Source organism: Pseudorasbora parva, chromosome 12, assembly GCF_024679245.1.
Source record: "Pseudorasbora parva isolate DD20220531a chromosome 12, ASM2467924v1, whole genome shotgun sequence".
Taxonomy (NCBI): Eukaryota; Metazoa; Chordata; class Actinopteri; order Cypriniformes; family Gobionidae; genus Pseudorasbora; species Pseudorasbora parva.
In genome coordinates this window covers 34044671-34058483 of record NC_090183.1, presented here as the reverse complement: position 1 = coordinate 34058483, position 13813 = coordinate 34044671, and the positions used below count along the sequence as shown (strand labels likewise).

General features: G+C 39.4%; 1 protein-coding gene across 1 annotated transcript in view; it reads right to left on the bottom strand.

The window, feature by feature from the left end:
- Window positions 1-13813, bottom strand: part of cyfip1 (cytoplasmic FMR1 interacting protein 1) — a 48998-nt gene that overhangs the window by 32576 nt on the left and 2609 nt on the right. Inside the window, exons 2-10 of the mRNA XM_067459950.1 lie at window positions 5182-5302; window positions 4923-5012; window positions 3883-3960; window positions 3683-3784; window positions 3414-3595; window positions 926-1022; window positions 584-712; window positions 391-495; window positions 155-246 (exon numbers count right to left, since the gene is read on the bottom strand). Of these exons, the coding sequence (XP_067316051.1) occupies window positions 155-246; window positions 391-495; window positions 584-712; window positions 926-1022; window positions 3414-3595; window positions 3683-3784; window positions 3883-3960; window positions 4923-5012; window positions 5182-5298 (992 nt within the window). The 5' untranslated portion in view covers window positions 5299-5302. The remainder of the gene's footprint in view (window positions 1-154; window positions 247-390; window positions 496-583; window positions 713-925; window positions 1023-3413; window positions 3596-3682; window positions 3785-3882; window positions 3961-4922; window positions 5013-5181; window positions 5303-13813) is intronic.

Genomic DNA, 13813 nt, shown 5'->3' with positions numbered 1-13813 from the left:
TCTTGGAAAAGACCAGCCAGTTCATTGTTAAAAATATCTTCTGCATTCCAAAAACGTTTTGGAAGGGCAGATTTCTTCCTTCAATTAAAGTAAGCTAAAAAACATCTGTAAGCAACAGCGTTCCTATTTAAATATGGCCTACTAGGGCACTCACCTGGACTTGTTTTCCTCATAGTGGGCGCTGGTTTTAATATAGCGGGACAGTTCAATCTGCATGTCACCAAACAAAGGCACTACTTGCAATTGCTGTAGGGGTAGAGCAGAATGTCAAATCACATCAAAATCTTTCTCAGGTGACCCTAACACAAGTGGTCAGACTATGAGTGTGACAAGTTCACTTTCATTTTCAGATTTCATGACCATTACATCATCAAAAGCAGAGACACGCACCTTGAAAAACTTGTCAATCTTTGTGAGATTGATTCTTTTCTTGGCTTCCAGTTTGTAGATGTTGCTGTTGTTTCCATCCATGAGATAGAGACCAAAGCCCATCACCTACAAGACAGTCAAAACAAACTATGTGGAACAATGGCTATAAAAACGCTAGAGGATAGTGTGTAAATGTCAGTGTGTTCATGCTTACTTTGAGCAGCATGTGTTTCTCACTGGGAGTGAGGTACATCTTGTTTTCATAGTAGTCAACACACAGGTTAACAATGTCTGCCAACAGCTCATCAAATCCACTAATCACCTCAAGCTGCTGCTGTAGGGACTGAAACAGAGATACCCGTCAAGATAAGTAACTCATACACAGAACATGTCTGAAGCCCTGCTACATGTATTTGTGTTTATTATGCTGCTGTATAAAGACACAGTAGTGTAAATTCAGAGTAAATTCAGAGAATTTCAGTGTTCAAGAACGCTCTGTTTGTTTAGATACTTTATATTCAATGCAAGTGTTAGTTTACAAAAGATGGTGTGGCACCTGAGTGATCTTGTTGTGGTTTGCCAGAAACATGGATAAGTTCTGAGATTCCTGAATGGAGGACGGCTCGGACATTTTCCTCAGGAACTGGGCAGCTCTTATGGACAGAGAGGACAATATAAGTAAAGAAGAGAAAGAATTATGGAGGACATATCACAATGAGGTCAATTCAGCCGTTTTGTCACTACAACAAACAATTACGGTATATTTAATTCATGACAAAACAAATTGGAGTTGGCCCACCCTTTGCAGCTATAACAGCTTCAACTCTCCTGGGAAGGCTTTCCACAAGGTTTATGAGTGTGTTTATGGGAATTTTCTGACCATTCTTTTAAAAGCACATTTGTGAGGTCAAGCACTGGCTCGATAAGGCCTGGCTCACAGTCTCCACTCAAGCTCTCAATTCATCCCAAAGGTGATCTATCAGGTTTAAGGTGCAAGGCAGTCAAGTTCCTCCACACCAAACTCTTTATGGACCTTGCTTTGTGCACTGGTGCGCAGTCATGCTGGAACAGGAAGGGGCCATCCCCAAACTGTTCCCACAAAGTTGGGAGCATGACATTGTCCAAAATGTCTTGATATGGTAAAGCATTAAGAGTTTCTTTCACTGGAACAAAGGGGCCAAGCTTGTCTGGCTATCACCAGACCAAGCTCAATTTAAAATTGAACATTGGTCTGGGGATACATTGCACTGTATTTTCTACTGCACAAGAGGTGTGATCAATTGGCATTATTTATATAACTCTGTATGCAATTGGATAGTCCTTCAACCAATCAGACCACAAGAGGTGTGATCAACAGGCAACAACCCATCACTTCTCTATCTGTCATTGTGTTAAACACACCAATAACGTGCCAGGTGGAATAACAGTCTGTTATTGGTTCCTGCAAAAGTGTAAAAGAAGCATTAGAAATGAATGTACACCCCACATCATAATCCCCCCTCCACTCAACTTTACACTGGGCACAATGCAGTAAGGTAAGTACGGTTCTCCTGGTAACTGACAAACCCAGACTCGCCCATCACATCAGATTGCCAGACAGAGAAGCGTGATTCATCACTGCGTGCTTTACACCATTGCACTTGGTGATGTAAGGCTTGGATGCAGCTGCTCGGCCATGGAAACCCATTCCATGAAGCTCTCAATGCATTGTTTTTGAACTAATCTAAAGGCCACACAAAGTTTGGAGGTCTGTAGCTATTCACACTGCAGAACAATGATGACTTATGATCTCACTCTGTAATTTTACGTGGCCTACCATGTTGTGGCTGAGTTGCTGTTGTTCCCAATTGTTTCCACTTTGTAACAATACCACTAACAGTTGACCAGTGAGGAAATTTCACGAATGGACCTATTGCACAGGAGGCAACCTATCACAGTGTCATGCTTGAATTCACTGAGCTCCTGAGAGCGACCCATTCTTTCACAAATGTTTGTAGAAGCAGTCTGCATGCCTAGGTGCTTTATTTTATACAAATTTGGCCATGAAAGTGATTGGAACACCTGAATTCAATGATTTATGAGGGGTTTCCCAATACTTTTGTTAATATAGTGTATTTTGCATTTGTTTTTTGTTGTGAGGAAAGTAAAAATGCAGGAAAAGTCATATCTACTGAGCCCTGAAATGACACACAGAATAAACAGCAATAGAAACAGAGAATGGCAGCAAGAGAGTGACGAGGAAAGTTAGATGACATGGTGGAAAACTGGATGAGTGGTTGACAAATTTGACATTTCATGAAGTGTGTTCAGTGGGCATGCTGAAAATAAACTCAAATATACACAAACACTTTGAAAGAGCAGGGAGACTAAAACTAGATCTCTTGAGGGATATGATGGCATGCAGTTTCTGTGCAGAATCTCTGTTCTGTTTATCATCATTTTGTATTGACTGCATAAATGCACTAAATAAAGGCTGAACTTCGTCAAGTTCTATCCATCAAAGAATCCTGAAAATAATGCATCATGGTTTCCACAAAAAATATTAATTAGAACAACTGTTTTCAGCATTGATAAGAAGAAATTAATCTTGAGAACAAATTCAGTATTTTAGAATGATTTCTGATGTCGCTAAAGACTGAAGTAATGGCTGATGAAAATTCAGCTTTGCCATTACAGACATAAATTACATCAAAAAATATATAGAATTAGAAAAGGGTTCATTTGAAATTGTAATAGATCACAATATTACGGTTTCATTGTGTTTTTGATCAAAGTAATGCAGCCTTGTTGAACATAGGAGACTTCTTTCAAAGACATTACAAAAATCTTACTGGCCCCTTAATTCTATAACAGTAGTGTAAGTGTAACATTTTTCCTGGTTTGAAATGTCTGTTTAATTCCAAATGAGTACCAAAAAAAAGCATGTACGGATCAGCGATAACAACTGACTAGAAGATGTAGCATGACTGCCATCTAGATGCTGCATGTATTAATGACTAGGCCAGATGCAGAACTGAGGCTCATAGAAAGCAGTCTGTGGTTACCTCTTGTAGGCGGAGTGATCATTTTTGACGCTGCACTTCATGTTCTTAAGTTCGTCCAGCACGGCAAACATGTTGATGAACTTCCCCAGTGTTAACAGATAGGCTTCAGACACAAAGTCCTTCCTCCGCTCAGCATGACAAAGACGTCGCACTTCCCCACAGAAGCGATCTATTGCTGTCCTCTGGGAGTAAAGAAAAATGAGAGTGAAGCATTAGTGTATTCTTACAACATCCTGTACCGAAATTCTGAAAATAGCGTTAAATGTTACCTGAAAGTACATGAAGTTCATTAGTTTGGTGACTTCAGGCTCGAGCACCTCCACTGTTTTCTCATAGATCTCCACTCTATTAGGCTGTTCATTACACTTCACCTGAAAGAGGGACAGATAGACAGGGTCAAATCAAGACTACTACTCTGTGTTGGTGGTGTTGTGAGTTTTGAGTGAGGCTTTGGGCATAAATATTTTACCTGAGGGATAGCTCTTGAACAGCTTCTCCATGTATACAGCATCACAGCATACTCCTGTCCTTCCTCTAACATCTCATTCTGCAACACAGCAAAATGTCATTACGAAATGAAAATACACTCGAGTAATTGAATTCCTTCCTTCCTTCCTTCCTTCCTTCCTTCCTTCCTTCCTTCCTTCCTTCCTTCCTTCCTTCCTTCCTTCCTTCCTTCCTTCCTTCCTTCCTTCCTTCCTTCCTTCCTTCCTTCCTTCCTTCCTTCCCTCCTTCCGTTTTAGGATACAGAAACCAGTTATGAAGTTAATGAAGAAATAATATTTATGATTCTACATAATTTCTAGATTATTCTATAAAGTATTACTTCATTGAAATAAATTATTAATTTTAAAATGTTTTAATACTGTGAATTTTTGTGACTCAAATTGTGATGAAAATGTAAATGTATAATTAATGATAAGATATTCTATTAAATACAACAGTACTACCACTAGTAATAAAAATAATAATCATTTAAAAAAAATTAACAACAATAAACCTTTATACACATGTTGAATATACTCCCAAAGAACAGATTAACCCACTTAATCTTAAAATCTTAACAACTTCGAAAATTTATGCTAGAGTAAAAAAAAAAACTTTCACTCAGTGTGTGAAACTACTTCCATACACACACTCCTCAATTCCTCACTGAAGCCAAACAGTCCCTGACAGCTATTACCCATCACTAATAGAGCACATAGCAGTTCACATTCAGTACAAAAACCATTCAGAGCGGCCCACTTTGCTTGGCCAGGCTCCTCAAATGAGCATGGTGAACGCGAACAATGAGAGACTCTAATGGGCCCTCTTGAATCATTTCAAGCCCCTGACCGACTCCTTTAGCAAGGCTTCCAGAGAGCTGGCTTGACAGACTGGTTCAGACAGCCGAGGTTAGCTTTACAGAGCTGTGATAGACTTGGGTTTTAGTGAATTAAAGAAGGGCAACCCATGAAGTTGAGTGGAACAACCAAAGCTGTTTGTGTGGAAATGCTGAGGGAATCTTACCATGTTGGAGTGGACGGTGGCCTGCTCGATGTAACGGGCGATGCCTGTCACAAAGGCATTGCGGTCCTCAAAGTTGGTGTTGAAGTTGGGCTAAGGGTGGCAAAAAGCAACAGTACGGTTATGCAAGCACTGTTTTGTATGCGTTTAGGTAATTTGGGTTTATATATTCTAAAATACCCAGAAGTGCTAGATTCAGTGTGCCACACGGCCTGAAAAGTAAGGCAACAAGATGATGGGCTGCTCTGGGGTCAGTTGTTACCTGGTAAATGAGGGACGAGGGCAGAGGCTCGATGCAGGGCTGCTGATCCGGGAGCGGCAGCTCCTCCAGCAGGTCCACATTAGACAGAGCATCTTCGAGAGTTACTGTGGACGCCATCACTCTAGAACAAAACATGAAACAAATATGAGACAAAAAAAAACTGGCTACGTTCAAGATAGCATACTGCAAGTGCTATAAACAATGCTTTGAACATTGATAATAATAAGAAATTTTTGAGCAAAAACAGATCATGTGACTGAAGACAGGAGTAATGGCTGCTAAAAATTCAGCTTTGCATCACAGGAATAAATTGCATATTACTACATATTACATTAGCAATGTATATTAAAAAAGCAACAAAAAAATCTAATTGTAATATTTCACAATATTACTGATTGTTTTTGTACTTGTGATTAAATACATGTTATATATAAATACAAATAAACTGTAGTGATCATAATAGACTTTCAAAAAAATTAACAGCAGTGTACGCTCATTGTTACTACATTTCATTATTATTAATAATAATAAAATAACAACAATCATTAGTAATTATTTAAAACATGTTAATAATAGTACCACATCGTTCTGTGCAAAACACTCCTGCCTCTCTATATAGTTGATATCACAGATAGTAAGCATTAACATAAATAAAGGAAATGTTTGGAAACCATGGCAACAAGGCAAGCAAGAGGTTTAATAGTTGACAGGAAAAAAATAAGACATCAAAACATTCACAAAAAATATCTTATCCTATCTTTGAAAATGGGCAACTTTTTTCACACCTCACAGCATCGACTGTCAGAATGAAAGTGCCCTCCTCCTCCTACTTCCTCCATTCCCCTCATGAGTCAAAACCTCATATTTGCAATAAATGCAATAAATCTCTCCTGTAAAGAGAAGTTCGTGCTGCTGACACTGATTTAACTGCTACAAATCCCAAACTCTCACTGAAAATTACCATTTCATTTAATTAATTGGTTTGTCACAGCATATAGGCTAGAAGAATATTTTGCCGTTCACTTGTTTTTCATTTTTTCAGCTGGTCCAGAACCGATTCACTAAACAAACATCTGACTGGCTGTTATTGTATGTCATGTTTTGCAGCAAATTCACATTTAGCATGGACAGAAAAATTGCTTGTTGCTTAAACTGCTAATGGCCAAAAGTGAATGGCAATTGCTGACAAGACAATTATAGGACAGAGAAAGAGGAAACACAAAGCAGGCCTGAGGAACTGGGCTACTGTGTTAAACAACTGTAAGCCTTAGTGAGATAAATACTGATGACATCCTTCATGTGTGCCGTGGTGGACTAGCAAGCACACATCACTTGCAAGCACACATCTAGCCTTATTTAGGAAGCCACTTGTGTATCACTTGTAGAGAGAGGAACTTCGAGGGGGGAAAGCAGAAGGAGATTTGTGATGAGGAAGAGAGTGAGTAGAAGAGACAAGAGAGTGGGTCACTGCAGTCTATCATGAAGAACAGAGTGTCTCTAGGGAAACACAGTGATGTTATCATCATATAACACATGTTGACACTGCTGTGGTTAACACTGACAGATGCATCTGCTGCCTGAGACCTGAAAAAAAAATGTACTCGAAAATGAGAATCACACACTGAATTAAAGTTAAAGAGTGTCATTTGTTTTGATGTTAAAATCAAGAACTCTTCTGGCAAGCACTGTGTAACGTGCATAGACAGACAACAATAAGTAAGCACTCGCAGAATGAGAGGACTGCTTGTTTAGGCAGAAGGGATGGCATTTTGGATATCTGAGGGCCTTATTGTTTTCATCAGGTAATTTTTTCTCAACCTTTCCACTTTTTGGGGCCTTAACATGCTTTTTAAAAAAGGAGGGGGGATTGTACATGATTAAAAACAACTGTCACAACTAAAAACACATTTTCTCATATTTTGTTTGTTTAAAATGTTCAATTCTCTTACTTTAATGACTGGTAAACAGTTGACAACTGCTCCTTAGATGTCAGAGTCATTTAACACTCTTGCTGGTTTAGAGTTTAACCCATTCATTGCTGTCTGTTGTTGCCTGGATTCAGTATTTCATAGGCCTTATCTTTTAATATCAATTTGAATAAAAACAATCAATAAAGGCATATAACCAGTTCATTTGTAGTGCACTAATATCATCAATGATTTTGAAAAATAAATAGCCCATCTAAAAAAAAATAAGACCGTCTCAAGTAACCCAAAGTCAATAATGTCAGGCTGTTCGCAATTTGAGCTGAAGTTGAAGAGAATGAACACCAGCCAATATAAAGGCAGCACTTTACTCGCTGGTTATTAAACTCAACCAAACGCATCCTATTTGAGATGAATCAGTTATTCACAACATAAAAGTTACAACTTGCATCTGCAGAAAAGGATGCAGATGCGCACATGAACCTGACTGCGCTATCCTGATGTAACACTTATTGTGGATTTTCTTTAACAGCTGATACACGGGGAACTAAATCACAGAGAATACAACATTCTATTACAATCGTGTTCTCATTATAATGCTATATAACAGATTGGCGCATCACATCTTGCACTGTATTTCATCATCACAGTGATTTCAGCCATTACTGCAGCACGCGCTTCAGTTTGACTTTATTTCTCTGGTCTGGAAGGCATGCTTTTTTAACACTTTCTAATTGATAACCAATAACATAATCAGAAAAATATATTTTTAAAGTCAGGGTTGTCGTTGCAGTCACGTCGAGTACTCAAGTACTTGACCACTGTTGCCCATCACTACTTTAAATGCATATTGCCCGTCGTGCACAGCCTAAAGTTACCGAGGTGGCGCATCGCTGCTTCTACTTTAAATTAGGAAAAGGAAGCTAAGACTGAACACAGATGTTAGACTGAATTAAAATCTACTATGAAATCTAATGATGCAAAATAAAAACTAAATTAGATACAGGACTGCACGATTATTCATTAAAGGGTTAGTTCACCCAAAAATGAAATTGATGTCATTAATGACTTACCCTAATGTCGTTCCACACCCGTAAGATCTCCGTTCATCTTCAGAACACAGTTTAAGATATTTTATATTTAGTCCGAGAGCCTATCCAAGTGTATGCACACTATACTGTCCATGTCCAGATAAGGAATAAAAACATCATCACAGTAGTCCATATGTGACATCAGTTGGTTAATTAGAATCTCTTGAAGCATCCAAAATACATTTTGGTCCAAAAATAACAAAAACAACGACTTTATTCAGCATTGTCTTCTCTTCCGCGTTTGTTTTCAAACCTCAAATAAAGATTCAAACAGTCATGAATCAGCGTATTGATTCATGATTCGGATCGCCAATGTCATGTGATTTCAGCAGTTTGGCACGGAATCCAAATCATGAATCAATACGCTGATTCATAACCGTTTGAATCTTTATATGAGGATTGAAACAAACGTGGAGGGAAGACAATGCTGAACAAGGTCGCAGTTTTTCTTATTTTTGGACCAAAATGTATTTTCGATGCTTCAAGAGATTCTAATTAACCAACTGATGTCACATATGGACTACTTTGATGATGTTTTTATTACCTTTCTGGACATGGACAGTATAGTGCGTGTACAATTAGATAAACTGTCTGACTAAATATAAAATATCTTAAACTGTGTTCCGAAGATGAACAGACTTACGGGTGTGGAACGACATTAGGGTGAGTCATTAATAACATCCATTTAATTTTGGGGTGAACTAACCCTTTAAAAAAAACGCAATCTCGAGTCATAAACCCATGTGATCTTATTTCAAAATGACGATTGAAAAAATCTGATATTGTCTATAATACGCCTGTAGAGCTCAACCATAGACCGTAAAAAAATATGGACGCCTCAACATCATCCGTTTCCGCTTGGCAGATTTGAAGCTTTAGGCGGCCTGCACGGCGCGGACATCTTGGGACCGAGTCTGCGCAGTAGAGCGCAGGAAGTAGAGCAGGAAGTACAGCTGCGATATCAAATGCCCGCCCACACTCTCACAGATGCAGAACAATTAATTATGTTGGTATGAAATAAAAAGTTATGGAAATGTAGAAATTAAAGCTAAAGCTCCAATCTGTTCCCAAAAATTCCGAAAAAAGTCCGTTAGTGCCTCAGTGACAACTTCACTCAGAGAAGCCGTCAGTCTCAGCTGTCAATCATGACGTCACACCCCCCGTTTTTATAGCATCAAATAACTAACTAAAACTAAACTTATTTTAAAAACGAACACCATTAGAAAAAACAGAGGGGCAGCTATACTGGGACCGGTCACCGGGAGGCGATCGAGGCGCGAAAGCTTCAGTATCTGAGAGGGAGACTGCAGGCTCGAGCTCAAGATCTGACAGTGATGTAACCCAGAACTGACATCACACGATTACTGTGCCCTTCTCAGAGCCAAGTTTGTGTTTAGGAATGTACAGTATGAGCTGGTGTTGTAATTGCAGCTGATATTATTTCCAGTGTACAGCATGTTACACCCACTTCTGGCAGCTCCATTATTTAAACCCTACCTACATGATGAACATTTATAAACCAACAGCTAATCCATGCAGGATGCAATCAGATTACGGTCCTTTTAAAATAAAAAAGCCTATTTATTTGTATTATTATTTATTTTTGTAAGGTAAATAAAGCATGAAACCATGCAGGTCAGTTTTTTCATCAAAAAGGAAGTGGGTAAGAGGCTGTGGACAAAACATGACAGCTCAATATTGTGGGTTTTATCTGTCAAACAAAGTTGCTGATGAAAGTCTGGCACTTTTTACCGTACGTTCACTTGCTTCAAATATAATGCAGACCTGCTTAAACACAATTCAATTCATAAATCCAATTTGTTTTATCATTAAACAACCATTTTTTAATCGCTCTGGGGAGTAAAAAGGGAAGTTGTCTTGAGCTGAACATAGTTCCTCTTTAATGCTGCATAGTTCCCTGACATCCTTTTTCAGATGACAAGTCTTAGAAAAAAATGCTGATCATGAATGCAATCAGAATCTTGTCTTTTCTTATTACTCACTGGCAATAAACCAGATCATTAAGCCAAAGTGGCCCTGTCAGAGAATGATGTGTTTTGGTCCACTGCAGTTAAAAGCAGTGAATTTTTTTTTTTTTTAAAGAGACCACAATCATTCCACAGGCTTTACAAGCCTTGTCATGTCCCTGAAGTTCTACATGCCTGAATATTTCTGTATGGGGCAGGTCAGGATCAAGCTGAGTCATATAAATGGGGATGGCAGCAGAGAAAATTAGAAAACATGATACAACTTTTTGTCTATAATTCTATATCTGGATGGCCATATTTAGATTACAAATTATAATCAGTCATTAATGAATGATGCAAGTTTCACGAAATTGAAGGTGGACATTCAGAGGGCACAAGAGGGGCTTTTAAATAAGACTATGCAGTAGAAACACAAAAACAACTGAAATTGCACTACATGATTAGAGAAAAACTTTTACAATAGTTTTGCATGTAACTTTGCTTCTTAATTGAGTGACCAAAAAGAAAACTTTTAGCAAAAGAATAGCGAACTGCATTCAAATACAACATTCAGCCAGAATAGTCTGATTCACAAATAAGGGATCCAGTGCTTTATAGTGAACCCGAAAGCATACAACACAAACCAGTGAAGTCTGATTCATACACAACTCTTAGGAGCTGATTTTTTAAAATGAATCGAAAAACATGCACAAACAGTGCAGTCCAACAACAACAAAAAAAAACTCCTAGTATAAAATATAATGCAGACCTGAATTAAAGGAAATTGTGGCCAAAACTGGTACTGCAATCACTTTCAAATTACTGCAGAGAGGTGTCTCCCTGTCCCCCACCCCCCCTGACTCGAGGTTGCCAGATAGGCTGCAGCTGTGGTAACTGGAGTATAGCTGGCAACCCAGATGCTGAAACACTACTGACTTTGTGATTGGTAGATAGGTGGAGGGTGGAGCTTCAGGCCAAAACACAACATGTCAACATCAGCATCAGTTGAGGGCTGCAACAACAACTTTTAAAGGGGGGGGGGGGGTGAAATGCTGTTTCATGCATACTGAGCTTTTTACACTGTTAAAGACTTGCATTCCCATCCTAAACATAGACAAAGTTTCAAAAACTAATGCTGGACGTTTGATGGAGTATTTCTGTGTCAAAAATACTCTTTCTGGTTTCTCACAAGTTTCTGAGAGTTTTTTTCGAGTATGGGTCTGTTTGACGTCGACAGAGCGGAAGGTCCTTGTATGGGCCGTACGGGCTCTTCTCCAGGAAAGGTGCGCATGCGCGTGTGACCAGAGCGAAAGAGCAAATGCACGCCCATAAACACTCTCTCAGGTGCAGATCCACTCGTCTGAGCAACACGTCTGTCGCGCCACTCTCCACTTTATTCCTATGGGTGACATCAAGCGACTTTAACGAGGCCGCACAGCATTCCTGGAAGGCAGCGCTGCATTTGAACCGAATTGAACACAGAAATGACCAGAAGCGTCACCTCACGCATCAGTCGCGTCGCAAAAGTGCATCTCCACGGTCACTGCTGTCACAGGACTTCACGAAATCAACAGTTATCAAAGAAGTGTGTTTTTGACGGAGCGGTCCCAGCGATAAAGGTTCACAGTCGTGCGCAGTGTGTAAAACTGCTTCAAATGTCTGTGTTGTTGGCTATCGTCGCGTAACCTAGCGTTCTCACAAAACGTGCTTCTTCATTCAAATGCGCTAACGGTTACTCCATTGTATAAAGTTACACTAGTCTGACGTGCAAAACCATTTTGCTTGCTACTGCTAATGTTTAGTCGAATACAATTGTCCATAAACCAAATCATGATGTCCTCATAAACTGCGAGTAAAGACACACAAATGTTGACAGGCCACTAAATACAGTACATACCACAGAGACGGACGTCAGTTACAGAGTAGTTACTCGCAACTACAAAAGTTTATTTTTTGCTTACGTTTTAAAGCCTCGTCAGTTAAAGAGTGGCACCAAAATCAAAAATGCATTGTGGTTGTTGAAGTTTTTGGCCAAAGGAAACGCTAGAGCCCTTTTTCTGCTTTCTTTTGCTGAGGTGCTGTGGTTTGTTGCTTTAATGTCAATCAGCATGAAGTTAGGTTCACTTCACAGCTTATTCTGACCAAAAATATCCCACTTACAAGTGGGATATTCTTGGTCAGAATAAGCTGTAAAGTGAACCTGACTTCATGCTGATTGTCAATAAACAAGAATGGAGACTGCTAAGCATTAAAGAATGACTACATTGGACGATGAACTGTCTCCATTCCAACAGCCAAGGGTGGAGCTAAGTCACTGATTCGGAGCATGTACAGGAATCACAATCTGAAATGCAAGAGCACTTAAGCTCTCTAAAGTCACACAAACCTGCAAACTCTAGTCAGAATATCTAAAAATACCCAAACCACAATAAACCGTCCAGACAGAGTACATTCCCTGAGACCGACACTGCCATCTTCAGTGGCCGTCTGCCCTGAACTCTTTCACTACCAGACATCCACTAAGTCAGTATTAAACACACTGAGAAGATTTCCACCTGTGATGGTGTATATAAACTGACCACGCCAAAACATGACGTCAACTCCAGCTGCACACAGGAAGGGAAAAAAAGCCTTTTTTGCACCATGTGAGCTGTGTGCAGATTCAACACCTGCTGCACAAGGTGCCTTCACATCTTCACACACACATATTCCTCTCATGGCAGCGGAGGTGGTAGCACACGAACAATATGCAGAACGCACTGGTGTGCTCTTTTACTGAAAATACACACAACTTTGACACATTCTGCCTTTTTTATAACACTTTGCACACTAGAAGAAAAGAAAGAAAAAAAAATCACACACTAACTTAGAATGTCATACAATGATAAACATCATTTCTTGCTGCATTACACAAAAAACAGTTGTACACATCAAAGTAAACGTGTAAATACAACCAAATGCGTTTGGTTGGATGTTTTAAGCCTATAAAGATGCCTTTTTCCACTATCTCGACATTCTGACATATGACTGTCCCTCTTAGAGGCAGTTGCACAGAACTTTCATACTGGTCGTGATGATATATATAATATTAGTAATTCATATCTCACAATCTGGTCAGGCAGTCGCACAGCTGCAAAACAGATCAATATTTTCACAAACGCATACTCATCACAGATCTCTCCATTGGAAATGTAAGGGTTATTTCACCCAAAAATTTTAATTCTCTCATTAATTTCTCATCCTCATGTCATTCCAAACCCGTAAGACCTTCGTTCATCATCGGAACACAAATTAAAGGGTTACTTCAGCGATTAGCATATGGCTTTCTATCAGTAGACACCCTGGAGTATATTCGAAGGGTCGTGTTCCCCCCTCTCATATCCCCCTGAGACGAGAGATGTATGCATTTTATTTATGGAAAAATTACTTCGGTGACGCAAATATCGTTGATTTGTGTCATCGGTAAAATGTTTGGCCAGACGCTAAAGACTACAGCCAGCAGAGGGAGCTATTTCCTCATGTTTTCAACTCACACATGGGATGGGGTCGCACTCACAGCTCAGCTCACACAGCCTCAGGCATTCATATTAACAGGGGTCAGCGGAGCAAAGTGAGTATTTTATCTTCTCAAGTTAATTCCAATGAAAGT